Source organism: Notamacropus eugenii, chromosome 1, assembly GCF_028372415.1.
Source record: "Notamacropus eugenii isolate mMacEug1 chromosome 1, mMacEug1.pri_v2, whole genome shotgun sequence".
Taxonomy (NCBI): domain Eukaryota; kingdom Metazoa; phylum Chordata; class Mammalia; order Diprotodontia; family Macropodidae; genus Notamacropus; species Notamacropus eugenii.
The window spans coordinates 236,278,343-236,299,816 of record NC_092872.1 but is presented as its reverse complement, the minus strand read 5'-3'; the positions used below and the strand labels follow the sequence as shown (position 1 = coordinate 236,299,816).

Sequence of the window (21,474 nt, the reverse complement as noted above, 5' to 3'; positions counted from 1 at the left end):
CAGATGTCCTTCAAAAAATCAGTTTCACAAGTGCAAGATGGAGGAGGTATAGCTAGTAATTTGAAGGAGTTCTGGGGGTTGTTCAATGAAGGAGATTTGTTTTGTGAAGTTTGGATTCAGTCAAAGGGCAGCATTTGAAGGCCTAGAGGGTCACATGTGACCTCAAATCCACAAGTTCCCCACACCTGTGAGTCTAGCCTCTTAAGATCTATCCTCCACAGTGAGCTATCCCTTTCAGCTCTGGATTGTCTGTCTGCAAATTTGATAAGAACATCATCCACAACTTTATCCAAGTTGAGAAGCTAAAAACATAGGATCAACTACAAATCCCTGAGGTACTCCACTGGAGACTTCTGCCATGATGACTTGGAGCCATCAATGACTACTTTTTGAGTCTGGCCTTCCAACAAGTTTTGAATTCATGTAATTGTATTATCTACTCTATACCTGTCAGATCTAGAACAGATTTTCCTTTTGTTGGCCCTTCCACATTGTAAAAGATGAAATTCTCACCAAAGCAAGATAAGATTTTTTGGTAGATACCTGGATAATGGAAATTCTTCATCACTCCCCTATTATGTACCAGGCTTGTGAACTGTTTCTCGAACTCCTCTATTTCCCTTCTCTCTGGTCTGTGGTATAAACAATGCCAAAATCACTTTTGTTTTCCCCTCTATTGACCACCTATGCTCTGGGCCATACTTCACCACTCCTAGAATCTTTCCCACATCAGCTCTTGGCATACATCACTCCTTCCACCTCTTTTTAACCTAGCCTCTTCTGAGAAAAATCTATCTTTCCAGAGCCATATTCCACTTCTGTTTGATCCCACCAAATCTGCACTACCTGAGGTCAAATTGGCCTCTATATTGTGTACTGCTTCCAGACTTGCTGGGGGCTGACAGGGCCCTCCTCCTCCTTTAGGGTATGTAGGCCATGACTACTCTTTGGGGAATCCAGTTTCTTTCAAAAAAGCAGAAAACAGGGTCCCCCCTCCCCCAGTACTTGGGACTTCATCATTTTCACCTGACTACAGTGTCTTTCCCACCAATGAGCCTAATGTTGAAGAGTGTCTGGAAAGGCCAGTTAGGCTTCTGATGAAGTGAGAAGGGTACCTTCCTGTAAGGTTGTCCCTATCTTCTCTGCTTCCCATACCGAGTCCTCCATTTAGCCCTTTCCAAACTCTGAGTCTGAAGGTCTGGACAAGTGAAAGTGCCTTTCATTTAGTTCTAATTCTGTGGCAATTCAGAATTTCTAATTCTGTGCCAACTTAGCTTGATGAAAGCAGAAAGGATTTCTTTACTTTTACTCTGTACTTTTTGGGCTAGAGGTGGGATTTGGTTGCTTTGCTAAACCAACCAGGTGCCCGTATCCATCTAATCAGAGCTGCCCAGATTAGCCTAGAGCATCACAGGGCTGTGTACACAGCAAACCAAGCTTTCTGGGAAGTTGGGAAGCTAACTGTAATTTGTTGGAATCCCAGTTAGAAAAAAAAATCCATACACTATCAGGACACACTCCTTTACAAACACCAGGAAATGGAATATTTTTGGCTTAGTTTGAATGTGCTTTAGAAATCTAAGTGCTATTATTAAGCTCTGAACAGGGCTTTGTGTTTTGTGAGAAGAGTGTCTTTAATTACCTTCCACTACTCAAATGTCTGAGGTCAGAAAGGTGACATTTGTTTTTAGGAGAGATCATATGCAGGGCTGTTGACATGTCTAGAACTGATATTGGCTAATGATAATTGGAATGGAGGGGATGAGCTCTTCATTTTGACAGTGCCTCTGAAATGAATGTGAAAGGTAATTGTGTTTAGAGCAAAGCCAGCTTTGGAGTCTCACACACCTGAAAGTTCAATCAATGTAATCAGTCTGCACAGTCATCTTGTTGCTTTCATCTCTTTATTAATAGTGCAGCCAGTGTTGGCGAGATATGTAGGAATCAGATCTTCCACCTGAAGAGTTTTCTCTAATTCTACCAAATAATACAATAACTGAATAAAGCAAAAGAATCCACCAGGGGAAAGCTTGGCAGAAGAAACTTCTAGAAGCAAGGAAACTGCTTGCATACCATGGGATTCTATGCAAGAGACATCATAGGAAGAAAAATGCCTAGTTCCAAGTTACAGAAGATGGAAACTGGTTGGAATGAAGGATCCTGATGGAAGAAAGGAGTCCAATTATGGGACTCTGACAAGGGATAGAAAGAGTGCAGAGGGTTGAGGGATCACTGGACAGAAAAGTTTGAAGAGGCAATTGAATTGAGGTAATCTTAGACATGGCAAGCAGATAATTATGGTTTGGCAGTATTGTGATCACCTTAGAAATTTAAATGAAATGTAAAGATGTGCTAAGTTTAAACTAGCATCTATGTGCCATTCCCTTTTCCAGCTGTCTATCTACTTTTGGGTTGGCAGTCAGATTGGTAATATGAACATATTTGCCCCGAGAGGGCCCTGAAGACAAGGGGAAATAGTTGCATGTTGCTGAATAGTGTGAGAAAGTTAGTTCCATGAGTCACCTCCCATCCCTAGATGTTGAGTGTGACCAAAGTACTGTTAAAAAGAGTTAAAACTGTGGTTGATGGGGTAAGGAAACAGGGAGAGGAAAGTGAGGTGTGGCCCGATTATACATTTTGACTGGCAACATGTGAAAAACAAGCAAGGAGACCATGGCCCTCAAAATTTCCTTTTCCTTCACATTTAATAAAACCACTATGGTTGGGTCTTTAAACTCTTGTTGTTAGACAACTACTTGGCCTTTAGCAGTCTGCAATGTCAACAACACCAACCCATGTATGTTACTGCAATCTCAGCAAAACATGCCAAATAAACAGAATAAAGTGTAACTTTTCCCATGACAATTTCCATATGTTCAGGAAAGAAAATGATGTGGGACATGAGGCATTCAAGGTTAACTCTGGCAAAAGGGCTGTTCTGATAAGACTTTGGAAATATGCAGAGTGACAGATGTTACAATTTGAGTTCTCTGTTGCTATTTAGTTTTTAGTTCTTAGTTTGCTCCAAAGCTCAAAATCTTGTGCTTGCTTTAAGTAATGTTCCCTTGGATTCTCACTAAAGCATTTGTCCCCTTTAATACAAACGATTTCTGCTGTGCTAAGAGCTGAATCTGTGGCCCATAATTCAGGTGGCATTTACTGCAACAAAGTCCCTGGAAATCAAAGTCTGAGCTTTACATAAAAAGTTCCTTTATAAAAATACAAAACCCAGTATTGTGAAAATGAAGCGGTCATGCTCCCCACCAGGGTTGGGAAGGGCCTTTGCTACCATGCTTGCTTAATGGCACAAGTGAAAAGCTGAGTAAGGCAAACACTTGAAGAGGCAGTCTGCTGTAAACTGTTTGGGGAGGGAGGAGACTGATTGGGGATGATCAAGGTCAGTGAGGACAACATTTGGCTACAGCTATCACGTGATGACAGAGTCCAGCTACTGCCCTGGGATTCTCATGCCTCCTGCACGCCAAGGTCAGGGCCAGAAGACAGGGAGGTGCAAGGATGACCGCCTGCCTGCCTGGGCTCTGCTGAGTGTAGCCTCCAACCGTTCTGTGCCATGAAAACAAGCGCTGTTTGCTTGTTGGCTCTGAAACATTCCTTAATGACAAGTTTAAAAATAAGCTAAGTAATTAGAAAAGAGTTCCTTAGCTTAAAGCTGTTTAAGAAATCTATTCCAACCACTAAGCTACCTTTTTTTTTGTTAAGAGAAGGTGCTCTACACAAATGCTGTAAATAATGAGTATTTCCCACCCACTTGGTACCTAACAGCAACCTAAGTCACTAAGCAGCAGATTGTAATGACACTTGGATAACAGACACTGATCTTGTGGGATGTATGGCCTCTTCTCATGTCCTCACTTGGAATTTTCCAGCTTTTGTGATGTACTTGACTCCTTTAAATGGCTTATATTTCTCTCCATACATGTCAAGACGATTTACTTTCAAGCCTGTGTGAAGAGGAAGAAGGGAAGGAAAAGACAATAAGTGACTATATCACACCAGTGCTCCCTCTGCATAAAGGTGCAACACAGAATAAATACCAAGCGGTAGTTTTGGCGGTTAAACCAAAGAAACTGCACACATGCCATCCCCGGCCCCCCAAGATGGTACAGCCTCCACTGGGGATTTCCTATTCATTCACAACATAGAGAAGGTTCCAAGCAGTACATTATTTGCTTACTTATTCCATATTCTGCTTTCAGGTGCTTGAGCAACTTAGACAAGTCAATTATTGCCATAGTCCTCCTCAGAAAAACTGCTTTGCTAATAGGGGTATGGCTACATGAAAAATTACCGTATGTAGTTTAACTTAAAGAAAAATATAATGGTGACAGCCATCTCAGCTACCAGGAACTGAGTTCAGCACCTCTCACCTCCCCCAAAACACAAGGACAGACTGAATTATAATATCCTGACCTGAAATAGCAAGTTGTTGAATCTTGAACTGAATGTTGAGGCTTGGGTTTTCTTCTGGTTTGGGGGCTCCTGACTGTAAATTCACCAATCCTTTAAGACTTGGGAGCTTCTGGGGGGTAATCTTCCCAACATCCCATGTTAACACCTTATTAAATAAAAACCAAAGTGCAATAGCCATCAGTGAGAGATATTCTAAAATCAAAGTAATAATGCCAGAAGCCTCTTCTACACAAGGATGCATGTTCCCTGAAGTACAATGTAGAGGATGGAAAACCGCACTGGACCCCAGGAAATCTGGATTCTAGACCTGGCTCTGTCACAAGTAGCTAGAAGACTTTAAACAAGTCCTAAGGTCTCAGGGCTACTTGGTTCATCTGTACAATGAGGGAATTGGCATCCGTGATCTTTACGGTCCTCCTAACTCACTCTTATCTTCAAGTCTGGCAGCTCAATGATGAAACTACTAAAAAGGACCATAATTCTCATAAATAACATGGGGCAGTGAATCATTTTTATATTTCTTGTTACTCATATGAAAACCTTTCACCAGAAACACATTTATACAAAGAGAAGGGATTTAATATCTGAGAGGGGAAGAAAAGAATATTCTGTGGAAACTGATAAAAAAAAGAGACTATAACAAAGACTACCTTATATTTACAGAATTTTTACTTCTTAAAAGTGTGGCTTTGGCATTCATTATTTTAATCTAGTGACTGCTGGAAATCTGGGGCATCACATAAATACAGGTATTTTGTCTGAGGGCCCGCTCTGCTTCCTAAAGCTCAGCTGTCCCTCTGCATCTTTCTTCTGCTCCCCACCTTGTGTCTTGCTCACCAAGCAGCTGCATGGCCCAGTGTGTACTCTGGCCTTACAGGAGGGTTAACATGCTTTCCTATAGATTTCAGGAAATGGGCATATTGCATTTACTAAGTCAGTTTTCATCAACATGTAATAAAGTTTAAGTTGGATCTTGCTAATGATGACCAATGTTTTCTCTTCTTTCTGTAAATAGTTTTTACTATAAGCCCATGATCAGATTAGTAGACATTAGCTACTTTGAAAGTGGTCACAGATTGAAGCAAAAATACCCCAAAGAATAAACAAAGCGTAGATTCCCCTCAGGTCACCCAGAGTTCAGTCAGATAAGCACCTTTTTTCCCCACTTGGAAGCTTTTGTGGACAGCAGCATTCTCAGCTTACACAGAAGCCAATGAATGAAAAATTTAGATTGGAAGAAGATCCTGCCCATAGAAAAAACCAACTGCCCAATCACTCTTGGCTGCAGACGAACTATTGAGAAGCACCTTACCTTAGTGACAGGATCAAATGTGTAGCTGCCTTGTGTAGGAGTTAAGTTCATGTTCAATACGACTTTGGGCATGTGAACAGTCACTGTGATGCCTTCGATGGTTTTCCCCATATTCTGCTTTGGTCCAATTGTAATATCAAATCTGCCACAAGAGCTGTTCTCCTTAAAGCTGATGTTATGTTTCACATACACTGGAATTGCCACTAAACTAGAGACAGGAAAGAGGTAGGGGGAAGGTAAGAGGGATTATGTGGTCACATGAACACATGTGAAGAGAGATCCTCCTCTGCCACCCTCTGTAGGACCATTAACTCCCAGAACCTAGATTTTCTCATCTATGAAACGGGCTAGTTAGAATGGCAGGTGCTCTTGTACTGCAGTGCTGGGTACCATATTGGAGATAAGAGCAAAGAACAAGGCCAGCTAGCTGGGACAATTCATACTGTCTTCCCCCATGCCCTATTCAGTTTAAGGCCATGAAGATTCCATAGTCAGTCCTTAGAATTCTAAATGTAAAAGTTCTCCCCTTATGTAACAGGCAAGTCCCTGCTGGTAAGCTTGCATCCTGATGTTTCTCAGGTATCTTTGGCTACTTTTAGGGGAGGAATGAACAAATTAGCAAAAACCTTATCTCAAAATATTTAATCTCAAACTCAGCACTGAGAAAAATACTGTGAAGTTTGTCTGTCAAGGTCTTTTCACACTGTTAGCCCCTAGAATGGGAAAGGATACTAAGGTACTGAGGGAAGACCCTTAAAGTCTCCCTCTGCCTGCTGTACAGTGAGAAGCACTGAGGCTCATCGACAGACTCCTCAGGAAGGCCCACCTTCTCTTGCTTTTGCTCTCGATGAAAACTCATCCTTCTGGGGTGTCTCTTTTGCTGCCTGCTTCCTCAAAGGGGATGGGTAAAAAGAATCCTTTAAGATAAAATATCAGCCAGCAGACTGAAACAAAAATGAGTGCAACCCAGGCAAATTAGTATGCATATAATTCCTGCGAAAACAACGTACTTTTGTGAACTGACTCGGTAGGAAATGAGTCGGAAGTTTCCATCTGGAGGAATAAATGACAGGACTCTTTCTGATTCCCAGCGTTTGAAACGAATGCAAGGGTGGAAGCTGACATCATCTAGAAGCCTTGGGTTCTACAAGAAAAACAAAAAGATATTTATATCCATTAACTTCTATAGATGAAAATACAAGGACACATCTTAGAGAGAAGTGAAAACAAGTGGTTTTAAGTATTTCAAAATAGTAAACATTTTTAATAAGTAGTAAAGATATTCATTATTACATAGTGAAGATGACACTACAAAAATCCTGTGGGGATTTGTAGCCAACTTCAACTATGTCTAAAATTCCCAGAACCTTTTCCTTAAAGACCTCGTAACTAGGCAGGGAACTACTTTCTGAGAAGCTGCTCCAGAATTATTTCAGTATGATAACAGTTGTAATTAATATTGCCAGGACCAGGACCTGGGAACCACTCTCAGTATTTTCCATGGTCATTCTGGGTACGTTAGGATGGCGTGCCAAGGACACAAGACTTTGGATAAAGAAAATAAAACTTACCATGAAGGAAAGGGAGAGATCAGGCATTCCAGAAAGTTTAATGCAAGCATCAATGACCCCTTGAATTTCTGCAAAGACTGTGGAACCTAAAGCAAGGGAAACAGACTAAACAGCACAATTTTGCTAACATTCTTTGAATCTGGGTCTATGCTAACTGAAAATACCCTTTGGGTGTCAAGCTCGATGAAAGCTTCACATTTCAATAAACAGATCGATGAAAAGAAGATCCATTACATGACCTCAGCTTCCTGAATGCCATGGCCTTTGTCTTGGAAGCTAATGTTTTTGAGGGATATCATACTTCTCATTTAATTTCACCATCAAACAATTCTGGAGGGCTGTTCTATGTAACATTACAAACCACCTTCAGAACCAGTCTCCTAATAGAATGAGTTACACTTCTATCACTTCATGAAGCCAATGGGCATGAAGTACGAAGGTATCATAAGAAGTAGCCCTTTCAAAACATCTGAGGAATGTACAAGAGAGACCTCAGGGAATACTATAGAGAATAGGGAGGGACAGGGTCATATTAAAGCTAGAAAGGTAGTCACTCAATTACACATGTTCAATAGTTTTTAACTGTAGTTCACTAAAATTAAAGTAGAATTCTAATAAAATAAGAAAATAAAAATAAATCTAAAAGAAAAAAATAAAATTTTTCAAAAAAATCATTAAAATGGGGCCAATGCCTTTTACCGATGGCCTGGGGCATCTCAATTCTGCATTTCACTTTTATCAATTGCTTTCTTTCCCCCCAAATAAGTTCAGAGGCACTTACCTGATTTGTCTATGATCGCATCTATTTCTTCAATCACATCAAAGTACGCTTCATTGTTTGTGTATTTCACACCTGCACGACGCCATGGGATGTTGGAGAGCTGTCCTGTGGGGAGTGTGTCCCCAACATTACTGCTGCCTGGAAATCGGGGGAGAAGGTTAAAAATACCTGGATAGAACTGTCACCAGAAAGACCTCTTGCTAGCTTAGTTCACAAAAACTGTTAACAGAACATAGACTTTAGTGTTTACTCCTTGGATATGTATGTGTGTGTGCATTATGCATGTGTGGCCTCATGAGCCAGGGAAGAAATGCTGGAAGTTTTCAGGATGATTGTGGAAAACATCCATAGCAGCATGATCAAATTTTGAGAGCAGAAAACAGGCCATGTGGTCCTCTGCCCTCTGCCAAACCAGGCTGTATTCCTTTACTTTCTCTCCTGCTTCCTGAATGTTAACAGTATCCTAACCTGATTCTAGGAGCTAAACAAAACTTCAGCCTACTACTGCCATGGACAGAAGAAGAGGCTGGTTGTTTTAGCACTTTCTATAAAGACTGTCTTCACTGAGAATCAAGTGATAACTAGGTTCTTTGGTATTAAGGCCAATACCACAGGGATGCAGGCAGGCAGAGCCCCAGGCAGGGTCAGAAAAAGAATAACATTCTTTTGGCCCCCTCCCTCCCCCCAAATCAGCCCAGTCACATGAGTGTGAGGATGTAGTTGTTCTTTAAGAAAGGCAGTGTGGTGGAATGGAAAGAGGATTAGGAATCAAAAGACCTGGAGTAGAGTTCCCCTAACACTTACTAAGTGTATCAACTTGCCTCTTGGCCTTAGTTTTCTCATCTGCAAAATGGAAGTTGAAACAGAAGGTCTCTGAAGGTCATTAGCAGTCTATGATTCCAAGTCAATCTCAGCCTCAGGTTCTTCATTTGAAAAATGAATCCATTTGCATTTTATCTCCCAGGTACTGCAATCTTTAAATCCCTCAATAATTCTGAACTAGCAGCTAGGTGGTCCAGTGGATAGCGCACCAGGCCTGGAGTCAGGAAGATGAATCTTCCTGAGTTCAAATCTGGTCTCAGACACTTAACTTAGCTATGTGACTCTGGGCAAGTCATTAACCCTGTCTGCCTCAGTTTCTTCTTCTGTCAAATAAGCTGGAGAAGGAAATGGCAAATCACTCCAGTATCTTTGCTAAGAAAATCCCAAATGAAGTCAACAACAGTCTGACATGGCTGAAACGACCAAACCACCACAACAATCCTGATAATTTGGAGTGTTGTTGGCAATGTGACATTTAATCACTAGATGACTTGGAGTTTGAAGTATGCCTTTATTTTTGTTGTCTTTTTTGATCACTGCCATTTTTTGTATGTATTCAGGAGTTGTAAATTGTAGCTAAAGTTAATTAAGCTAGCTTGTTCACATTCAGCCTAATGTTAGTCAGCCAAGCAGAATTAGTGGGGAACAGTAGGAAATGCTTCATATTCAATGTAGGGCCAAACACCAGAGTACACACTCTCCAGGTACGAACCTCTTAATGTTCACTCACATAGAAACAAATGGCATCCAAGAACCAATATGTAATCATTTGTGATTTGCTACTGAAGTTCTTCTTGGTCTCCCACTGAACAAGGAGCTTCAGCATTTCTTCTTAGCATCTCTTCCATCTATTCCTTTTTGTTCCATTTCTTCTACTCTCCACCCTTGTTCAGGCCATTATCATCACTTCATCCCAAGATGAAGGCTTTGGTTTCATAACTGATCAATAGCCTTTGGTTTCCCCAAACCATCTCATACTACTGCCAGAAAACTACTCTGATCATGAAATGCTTCTAAACTGAAAAAAAATTCCAAGGGATCTATGCTACATTTGGCCAGGCATCAACAACTTTATATGAGAGAAGAAAAGCTATTATTAATTATATTCTTGGACTAACTCTAACTTTGTGAAGAGTGGCTTTGTATATATCGTGTGGCACACTGCATGATCTGAAAGGGATGCTGGGTTCTCCAAGGCTATGCTAGGAGATCATGAGCTCTAAAAGGGTGTCCACTAAGGTGGAAAGTCTCCAAGTGTGAACTTGGTGATAGACTGTATGTTTATTGTCTGAAGACCAGCGCAGGTAAGTACAGAGAAGCTAATCATCAGCTCAGATACAGGATGATACTAGGATTTTTTTGTCTTCAGCAACTCCTGAATAGTATTTACTGAATTATAAATAAATTGTGATCTAAACTGGCAGGAGTATCCAACATAAAATCACAGATCCTTGAAATACTGAAACAAAAGCATTTATTAATGTGTGCTTTTCCCCTCAATTGATGCCAAAGATAATTTATACCACTTGGTTCATACTTTTAAAAGATTGTGATAATCTGTGCAATTACTCACATGTATGCTTCTGTGCACCATGAGGAGTATCCTGCAGGAAACCCAGGAGGGAAGGGACATTTTCTATAGAGAATCACTAAGTCTCTAAAGTCACACAATGACAAGTATAAATTCTAAGATTGCTGTGTAATTGATTTTAAAAAAGAATTTGACCCAAAAGAGCAAACTGCCACTGTGAAGAAAGTTCTCCTCAGGCAAGGTCTATCTTATGGGAATATTCATGTTACCATATGATGATCACAGTGCCAACTTTGCTCAGCCCTCCTCTTGAGTACAGAGTTCATGGGAGGTGCTAGACAACAACAGAATTCCCCAAGGTAATGGAAGATCCTGCATATGGCCCAAACAAAACAAAGATTTCTTTCTGGTGTTGAGGGTCTCCAAATGCTCCTATTTGCCAATGACATCATAATACTTACATTGTGAACTGAGAACCTTACAAAGATTCTGCAGTGAAAATAAAACAAAAGCTACTGCTCTGTCTATACCTGAGAAACAGATGAAACCTCATGCTGTTTAGACTGTGACATGTAACTGGATACAGCCTATTAGTTTTATCAGTATATGTATCTTAGATAAGCATTACAGATGGATAATGAACTGGGTCAAGAACAGAGGAAGAAACGGTGCTGGATTACATCTGGGATATCACACATACACACACACACGCACACACACCTTTCAATGATTCTCAAACTGTTTATATTACCAAGTTGTTTGTTGTTCAGTCATTTCACTTGTATCTGACTCTTAATGACCCGATTTGGGGTTTTGTTGGCAGAGATACTAGAGTGCTTTGCCATTTCCTTCTTCAGCTCATTTTAGAGATGAGAAAATTGAGGCAAACAGAGTTAAGTGACTTGCCCAGGATCACACAGCTAATAAGTGTCTGAGGCCAGATTTAAACACACAATGATGAGTTTTCCTGATTGTCCACCATGCCATCTAGCTGCCCATCTTACAAAAGTACACCTTTAATGGCAATTAGTGATGCTATAAAAATGAACAAAATTCCAGAATAATTAACATTATAGATAATCCAAAGGGCAATGGAAATATCCCCTGTGGGTGTTAAACTGGCTATAGAATGCGTGGACAAAAAACACTGTGAGTGTTAACTATGGTATCTTAGAATATTACAGATAGGCTCATTAAGTTTTCCAGTGTAGTGGGTATTTAACATGGGTTACATAAAATCAGAATGTGTCTTTTTTATACAAATGAAGGAAGGAAATATTAAGAGCCTGCTATGTGCCAGACACTGTGCTAAGTGCTTTATAAATCATTTGATCTTCACAACCACCCTGAGAGGAAAGTGCTATTACTAGCTCTGCTAACAGGCAGACGGAAGTTAAGTGAATTGCACAGCGCAGATCATGTTAGTCTTCCTGACTCCCAGGCCCAGAGCTGTAACTACTGTGCTACCTAGGTGGAAAGGCATTATCTAACACTTCTTCTAAGAAGTCACATACTATGACTTACATTATCCTTAAATTATTATTAAATTAATAATTAAATTATTATTAATCCACATTATCCTTAAATACAGCCTCTGAAGTCTCCCCAAAGTAATCCTAAAAAATATGTACGAAAGAAAACAAATGCATTTTGCTTCTGATGGATGACCTTACTTTAATGAACACAAAGCCCTGTCTGAGGACTGTAATAAAGTACCAACAGTAAGTGTTGTAATATTGGAAGAGACAAGAATTGATAACATCCTATATTTCAAAACCTTTTAAAGTGAAACAACAAAAATATTTGGTCAGTAGGAAAGTAAGATCCTTACATATATGGACTGTTTTGATGCTGAACTGAACTATTTATTGAATCAATACAGCACTTCTGTTAACCACTGTCTCTTAAAAGATATCTACACCTGCTGGTGCATATACTGGACCAGCATTTTGGTCAAAATCTATTTAGCTTTAATACTGTTGTATGTTTCTTTATAAAAAGTCTTTTCATTTTATAGCTTTTAGTAGAATACTTAACCATACCTGTAATAGAATTGACAACCGAGCGCAGAATTGTGGGTGGTTTAATCAGTTCTTTCAAGATGTTAGATTCAGTCGCCAGAGGAAATCCATTGTCTAACATTTCCTCCAAGAGCTCATATACTATGACCACGTTATCCTTAATCGCAGCCTCTGAACACTCCCCAAAGTAGTCCTAACAAAATGTATATAATACTGTATGAAGGAAAATGAATTCATTTTACTTCTGACAGACAAGCTTACTTTAACAAACACAAATCCCTGTCTGAGGACTGCAATAAAGTACAAAACAGAAAAAAAAAAAACACCCATTAGTTATGATTCTTTGTATTGTTCTCAGCATTATTAACATCTTGGTACTATTTTTCAGATGAGTTAAGACAACGAATTTCCATTAAATGTCACAAACTTAAGAAATAACACTTCATATATAAGCAAAATCTTGTATATAAACAATGATCGTGCTGGGTTTTTTTGGTGGGGGAGGGAGGGCATTAAAAAGTACATGTATAAGCAGCCTTATTTGCCATACTCTTTAATAGACAAAAGGGATAGGGCCTTGACCTGTGATTCCACTGGGGCCTGAAGCTCTTGGTGAGGACCGTATCTACCACCAGTGCAGGATGGCATCTTCTCTGCCAACCTAAAAGCTTTAGGCAGAAAGTTTAAGTGACTGGGATGGAACCCAAGTCTTTGTGGGTTTACTACTCACTAAGCCTTTAACAGAAGGTATAAAGGTTAAACAAGACTCTAGAGCAGAGGCATAAGTACATTATCAACACTTAGGTGTCTTTCTATCCTGTGTCTGTAAAATCTTTACTAAAGTAATTTAGGACATAAATAATAAATAACCAACCTGAAAAGTGTCTGCAACTCGATGCAGAAACTCAATGACGAAGAGTGGTGGCACCTCTGTTTGTATGACAGACACAAAGAAGAGTTTGTCCCTATAAATGCTGATGAGGTAGTGGTGAGGTGTTGAGATGACAGGTGGCACATTCTCAACATCAGCAGCTTTCTCCTGGGCTTCAAAGAAATAGTCACAGACAGACTGGCTCACGACACTCTTCCAATGCTTTTCCAGGAAGATGTCCCCGGAACAGTTTATGAGGAACAGACTGTGGATCATGTTCTGGGGAGGAAGGTTTAAAAGTCTTTTCATCAGCTGATATTTACTGAGGGTTTAACTTTTTTTCTAGTTGAAAAATCCCATTATTATAGACCCCTATCTTTTCTAGTTATTTTATATGAAATTATCCACCTAGGAAACTACCTGAAATATAATGCAGGAGTCTCAGGAAGGTCCGAAGAACCATTCTGAAGAATGGGTCAACAGTCCAATCATTTAGTAGAGCATTATTGAATGTTAAATCACAAAATATTATCACTAGGAGGAATATTATGGATCTAGCTTAGCCTGGAGGCCTCAATAAGTAGAATAAAATTATTCACATAAATTTTGTAGTGTTTAAACAATACTACTTTGTTTTTGTTGGTCCCTATTCATGATTTCATTACAAGAGGGAACTTCCCATGAAAATTCCTTTTCCCAGTGAAGGTTGGCAACTCTTCTGCATCTTATAGTCTTCAGAGTCTCCTGGAGGCACTGAGACATTAAGACGGCTTGCCCAGGGCCACACACACAGAGATCGAAAATGAACCTTCTGCCTCTAGGACCACTTCTATTCACTTTGTAATGATTCCTCTTGAACAAATATTGCCTGCCACATTGTGAACAGTTATCAAATAACACTCAACATCACGATAACGATCACAGCTTCAGTGACCACAGGATGTTAATACATAAGTATAATTGCAACTAATAGTTTAGAGGGCTTAGTCACTAAGAACAGTTGGTAAAATGGCTTCAAAGTCTGCACAATGGAAGAGATTAACATCAGCTACCTGCTAAAATTTTCCACTTGATCCAATCAGAGGGTTTGTCTCTCAGGCTTGCTTTCAGATACAGTCTCTCATTTCTAACTGGGTGTCAAAATACTAATGTGGCTCTAGAATACATGGGCTAAATGCAGAAACTAATTAGTCAAGAGTTTCTATCAAGAATAAAAGATTTATGGTTCATATATTGTTTTTATTTTGTGAAAAATCTTTTGGAAACCTTGACTGAAGATTATTTCTACTTTTTGTTTCTTTAAAACAAATATTCTTGATGAAAGATACTTTGAGATGATTTGGTGCAACACATGCGAAATCACAGAATCATCCAGCTGGAAAGGACTTTGAAAGGATTCTGGTTCACATTTCTCATTTTATAGATAAAAAAACAAAACTGAGGCCCAAAGTAATTCACCCTGTGCATATTTTAAAACCATACAAGATTCCCTGAAAAATGTCATATGAGATACCTTTGACAATTCATTAACTATTTATATCCAGCCAGGCATAAAACAGAGACATGAGCTTGCAAAAGGCATTTGCCAGCAGAGACCAAGTGGAAGATAGACCCTCTACAGAAAATGATATTCCTAGATATTCCTTATAGCAGGTTATACCGGATAGACTGAATGAAGACCTAGAAAAATGCAGAGCATTTTAAATTAAATCATAACCACTCAAAACGAAAATGATCATCTACCAGTAAAAATCAAGTGAATGAAGAATGTCACTTGTTCAGACTATGACACTATTGAAAGGCAATAGTAGTTAGCCCAAATAAACCAGTTTATCAATATGTAGATCTTGAATAATTAAAATGGACAATGAACTTGGCCTTAAAGAGGAAGAGAGCAGACCAGATTGTCTTTGGGAACTTGGAGTCATTAAAAAGTACTGTTCAAGATAATAAGAACAAAAGAGGATCAACTGGCATCTTTTGTTCTCAAATTAGCTACATTTCCCAATCTATTCTGCACCCTACCCTCTGCTCTGGGGCCACCTCCTATAACAAAGAAGAAAGAGAAATTAAAACTCAGCAAAACTAATCATTAAATCACTCAAGTCTAACATCATAAGAAATGCTCCTTAGCCAAATCTACGCCCATCTCTCCCAAGCAGGGAAGAAGGACCTTCTCATCTTGGGGCCAAGTCTGCTCTAACTTAGAATTTCATACTGTTTGGCTTGTTATTACCATTGCTGCTGTTCTTCTCACATTTTTATAGTACTTGCATGTGTTACAACCTGATCAAATAGCAACATTCAAGTGATATTATATGCCTACAAAACATGGGATACAGAATAGAAAGAATCAGAATTATGGTTCACTCAGACATGCAATGGAGAAGTGGGTGTAAACGGACTGTGGCATACTAGCAATGAAGAAATGTGCATAAGAAGCAGCATAAAAGATACTAAAGAGACATATGACCAGAAGAGGATATGCACTAGTCATGTAGTGAATGAAGGGAAAGAATGATAGAGAACTCGTGTTCCACTAACACCCATGGAATGAGTGATCCCAGGGCAAAGATTTTTAAACCATCTCCATATCATGGACCCCTTTGGCAATCTGATGACATCTATGCAGTTCTTCTCAGGATGTTTTTTTTTAACTGAAAGGAAAGCTGTATTTCAGTTGTAGGTTAATGAAAATAAAGAAGTTTATTTTTTTTTCCTCATTCATAATCATGGACTCCCTGAAATCTAACACTGGACCATTTGGAGGTCAACAGACCCCAGGTCAAGAACCTCTTGTCCTAAAGGAAAGAACCCCACCATACTGAATATTGAAGAGTGTCTGAGCTACCTTGGTTCTAATGTGATTGGAAAAAATAAATCCTCCTGAGGGTCACAGAAATTCAAATTTGGCTTTTATACTAAACACAGTTGAGAAGCATAAGAATGATGCTTTAAACGTAGTACTAAGGATAACAGTGATAAATCTGGACTGTGTGGCTGTATTGTACTCTGCAGAGACCCTGAATAACTGCCAATAAAAACAGCTTTTATGTTAGGAAGATTTTCCAGGAAGGAATTCTTTCATTACAAGATTAAACTAAGAGAGAGATGATAGAGCTTTGACCCTAAACTGAGAACTCCAGAGTTTCTTTAGTGCAATGTGGTAAAAGAAGCATGGATTCATCTAAAGAGTATTGTTTGGTTTATAGAGTGGTTAAGCAGATAGCCCATGTCAGATTTTGCAAGTATAATTCCAACTAGAGAATGTATAAAAAGCCTAATGAACACCAGAGGTTATGTTCAAAACCACCTGACATCTGTAAGACACATTGCCATACACCTTAAAGTGAAATGGCCACAGTGAATTGGTTATTTTTCACTCGGTTGATTTTTCTTCTAGTCTACATAGCTAATGAAATATCTCTATGGAGAACTAGGCTCCTCACAGCCTACTCTGATCCCTTCTCGTGGTGTAGGAGTAAATCTGGGCTCTTGAGGGCTGTGATAACAAAGCACAAGCTCTGGCAGGTCCTACCAGGCTGGAAAGGTTTGGGGCCTAACAATGCACTATATGTCCATGTGAAGATGAACCTAGCTAAGTTTGGAGTGGATGACCTCTATAAGACCTACCAAGGTGATGAATCTTTTCATGTACAGAAACTTATGAAGATGATATATTAAGGAGTGAAAGTTTACAGTCTGTGTTGGTAAATGGGAGTAACCATATCACAGAAACAAGATTTTTGAAGTACTAAGTTATTGTCACTTAATGGAAATAGCAGGTCCTAAGCCTCAACTGTCTATAAAGGTGAAATCTAGCTTTTCAACTCATTCTTCCAGGCAGTTATCCCTCGCATTAAGTGACAGTGAATATCCCATTCCAGAAGGGAAAACGTTCAGGTTATCAACTTGTCTGATTTCCCCAAGCCTCTCTACTGATTCAGTCCTTAGCATGTTCCCCAGGGGCTTAATTTTCCAATGTTGTGTCTTATATTTTATAGTATCACAAATAGGAGCTCACATTTATGGTATTCTAGAGTTTAAAAACCAATTTTAGCCAATTTTCACAGTTTCTGTTATTAGTTGATAAGTTATGTGAACTTGATGGAGTATTTGCAATTTTTATCCTTGGAAATAATGCTGAACTTGGACTCTGTCCCTTACTAACTTTAAGATCTAGGAGAAGTCACCCAGATCCTATGGGGGAAAAATTTAATAGTGCACACTCATAAATTAGAAACTGTACAATAACCTTGTGGCAAAGGAGAGCTTATTCAATAAAGAGAGTAAACAAAATGACATGACATTATTGTGCTGTGAGATAAATATGAAGAATTTAGAGGTCTTTAAGAAGATTCAGATAAATAAGAGTTTAGAAAAAGCACACCTGAAGAAATATATACATTGACTATAACCATATGAATGAAAAAATGAGAACAAAACTCAAGTTAGCCACAAGAAACAATGCTGATACTATGTTAAAGCCTTCCTTTCTTTTCATAAATGGCAAATTATAAAGCTGTACAATTGTTCTTTTGCGTGTTTTGCTTAACGGTTTTTAGGTGTATGTATTTCTCTTTGTTCCTCTCTCTTCATTCTATTAAAATAAATCAATAACAAGATTTTTAAAATTCCTCCTGCAATGTTACTTAGCTCTTTTCTATCCGGACTGCCACCATGGTTAAGTTCAAGGCATTAGTTTCCCAAATAGTCTCCAAACCTCCCATCTCCCTACACGACTATAATAACATCCCTTCAATGACTTCCCAATGCCCACTGCACTGTGGGGTAGTAGGTAAAAACACTGGACTTGGAAGACTTGGGTCTGAATTTTATTTTTGACACTTACTAGTGTCTAGGTTTTAATATATTCTCCAGTAGGAATTATACTTGCAAAATCTTCTAACAGTGTCTTCTAATATGAAATACTCCTGTGATCTTACCTTTCCAATTTCTAGTCTGATCACTCCTCCAAACACAACTACTGGCACAACTTCATGCTTTCCCCTCTCTCCACTCAGGATAACCCCCCACCCTTGTTAGAATCCTACCCATACTTCAAAGGTTCCCTCTGAAATCACTTAATGGGATTGGTTCACATTGCTTACAGGACACCTAGCATGTCCTGCCTCACGCTACAAAAAATAGTACATTTTAAGCACTTTCATGCAGAACACTAATGCACACAATTGAGAAGATGTAAAGTTTTGATAAAGACAAAGCTTGGGTTTCAAGGCGTTTACAATCAAGGAGATAAAACAGTAACAGATATCTAGAACAGGCAATATAATACAGTAGAATCACTGGACTCAGATGTAGGAGAAACCAGGGTCCATATATTATTACCTTTGGCACTTTGACCCTGGGGCAATCACTTTACTTCTCTGTGCCTTAGTTTCCTCATTTGTAAACTGAGCATAATACTTTTAGATCTTTAGAGAAATGAAAATATGTGAAAATATTTTGTAAAATACGAAGTTAGCTATCATAATACATAATTACATAATAACTGTGTGTAATGTTTGAGAATAAAGCATTTCTTATGGAAAGGCTTTTAAAAGAAGGGTGGGATTTCAACTGGTGAAAAAAGTGGGGGAGAACTTTCCAAGTACTAGGAATAGCCTTGCGAGAGACAGCAAAAGTTAAGTTTCCACGGTAAGTTATTGTTAATTGATGAAGCCATTGAGAATAAGTTAGATAATAAGGCGGCCAGCAGACTGCAGGTGGACTCAACCAATCAAAAGACAGACAGTGGCAATCAGAAAATTAGGAAGCTTTGGATAAAGGAACCAAATCTACAGTTAGCTGGAACTAGTCAAGAAAAATGATGTAGAGTTACTGGGCTTGCTTAATGAACTTCATGCATATAAGCAGACACACCCTGCATAAAATTATCCCTCCATTTTCTGATCATGGGTCCTATGTTAAAGCATGTTTGGGGGGAATCACAGTAAGGGGGGGGGTTATGTAATGGGCATGTAGAGAAGATGGTGACCTAAAGGAGGACGACCAATCAAACTCCTGGTGGGAGAATCTGTCTTGAACTAAAGGTATATACCTCATGCATTCAGTGCTCCCTCCTCTTGAAATGAGGGTGGAGGTCCGCTTTGGCCAAAGTGTTCAATTCCTCTGAACTCTGCTGTAATAAAATTTCCTTGACACCTTATTGGTGTCAAGCATGTTTCTAACAGTCTGTACAAACGTACAGTTTTAAGAGTTCAAGTGTTTTTAGGGGTGTGACTCTATGTGTGGGAGCGAGTGAGCCTTTGGAGTGGGAGAGACTGAACTTTTTACTTCACAGGTATTTTTTTGAGCAGAAGAGTGAGTTCCGGCAGTCCTATTTTAGGTCCTGGGAAGGAGAAGGGAAAGATCTGAAGGCCACTATTACAATAGTTCGGGGCTTCACATCCATCCAAGGAAAGCTTACCTGTAAGAGCACCTGGACAGCTCCCCTAGGGCTGCCCTCCTCCCCACCACATCGGGAGCAGAGGCCCTCCATTCCTTTGCTCATCTGACGCCCCTCAGCCTGGGCACTCTGCCTCCGGACTGGGCTGCTCTGCTTGGAATCTAGCCTCTATCTTGCCAGACCCAGACCATGCTTCCCATCTCACCCAGCCAACCTCCAGGGTCTCAAGTCCTTCCTGGAGCTGGCATAGGTTCTGCTGGAGCATGGACAGCCCTTTCCACTCTCATGTCTACATTTCTCTTTTGTTCAATAATAATAATAAACAATTCCACACTGCTGCTGCTATGGTCAAGGGCATGACAAATCAACTAGACTGTCCGTGGGTCAAGCCTTTCTCCAAGGCTTACTTTGTGCCCGAACCTGCTTTCAAGTGTCGCGGAAGATAACGGTCTTCCACAGGTACGTGTATGCGCCGTGTGCTCCGATGCCAGCGGAGCTCCTGGAGGAGGGGCGAGTCACTTCGGCTTTGAGTCTTAGTGTCTCTGTCTGTGAAATGAGAAGACAGCCGGACACTTCTCTACCCCCCCACCTTGACAGTGAAACTAACTGTAAAAGACGGAAAAACGAACGTGTGAGTGTGTGTGTGACACGGTTTTGGGGACGCGCTGGGCAGCGCGAAGAGCCGGACCAGAAGTTACGGGAAGGAGGTCCATGAGGACCCTGGCCAGGGTACAAACACGAGCTCCGGGGCTCCCCCGGAGTCCCACAGACGCAGGGCCGCGAGGTGGCGCAGGGGAGAGAACGTCGGCCCCGGCCCGGAGTTCGGGTGATTCCGAGCAAGTCCAGGACCCTGCCCGTCTCCTCTCCGGTACAGTGAGGATTATAACGATGCCTCCCCCCGGGGTGGCTGGGCTTTGAAACACCGAGGTAAGCGATCGCTAGAATGCTGGCGGCGAGGGTAATAACCAGAACAGGCGTTGGTGCCGGTGTCCCCGGCATATAGCTGGCGCTTACTTAGCACTTGCAGGGTGGATCATTGAGGCACAGAGGTCGCAGGGACGCATCCCTTGCCCGGGCGGGCCGTAGGCCACGTCGAGGGGCCGGTGCTGGTCAGGAGGACCCGGTCGCCTCACCTGCCCCGGGGCGCGTCCCTTCCCCGGAGCGCCGGGTCCCTAGAAGCCGCCCCGCCCTTCCCCGGCGGCGCTGACGAGGGAGTGGGCGGGAGGAGCGCCGCCCCCGGCTCTGCGGACCCCTCCCCACCCCGCTTGACCCTGACCCCGACCGCCGCCCCGATGGCCCGCCTCACTTACCTCGAGGAGCCGGGCGGCCCGAGCTTAGCCCCGGACCCGTTCCGGAAGGAGGCCGCCGGCTCAGAGGCTGCGGCGGCGGCGGCGGCGGCGGCGGGGACCTTGCGGCCCGGGCTGTTTTGCTCACTGCCTGAGAGAGGGCTTCACCGCCGCCGCGCTCAGATCGCCTTCCGAAGGGAATACCTGAGCAGAGCAAAGGTCTCCAAGGGCCTAGAGAGCACTCCATCCCGAGGCAGAAGCTGCGGAGCTGTCGGTCGTATGACTCCCTGCGTTCAGGCGCCAGGGGCTGCCCGTTCGAAAGTTCCTGCCCCTCTCCCGCCAAGGCCCCGCTCGGGGGCGGGGCGAAGACAGCCCGGGAGGCCGCCTGACCTGGGGGCGGGGCGAGCTCTGGGGGCTGAGAGGGGAGGGGCTCACACTC

The 21,474-nt window shown here is 41.2% G+C and overlaps 2 protein-coding genes across 3 annotated transcripts in view; one reads left to right on the top strand and one right to left on the bottom strand.

Annotated features, from left to right (window-relative positions):
• Window positions 1-1,887: 1,887 nt before the first annotated feature.
• Window positions 1,888-21,160, bottom strand: AP3M1 (adaptor related protein complex 3 subunit mu 1). The gene is made up of 9 exons (XM_072628117.1): window positions 21,060-21,160; window positions 13,344-13,619; window positions 12,491-12,662; window positions 8,096-8,233; window positions 7,315-7,400; window positions 6,754-6,887; window positions 5,744-5,951; window positions 4,432-4,576; window positions 1,888-3,962 (listed from the first exon to the last, which is right to left on the bottom strand). Exons 2-9 carry the CDS (start codon window positions 13,614-13,616, stop codon window positions 3,862-3,864), a joined length of 1,257 nt encoding a protein of 418 aa, XP_072484218.1. The 5' UTR covers window positions 13,617-13,619; window positions 21,060-21,160; the 3' UTR covers window positions 1,888-3,861.
• The window catches only part of ADK (adenosine kinase), a 634,537-nt gene continuing 633,636 nt past the window's right edge, over window positions 20,574-21,474 (top strand). Inside the window, exon 1 of one of the 2 annotated variants that reach the window (XM_072628114.1) lies at window positions 20,574-20,676. The gene's annotated coding sequence lies outside the window, so the exon portion shown is untranslated. The remainder of the gene's footprint in view (window positions 20,677-21,474) is intronic. The other variant, XM_072628109.1, reaches the window with a different exon arrangement.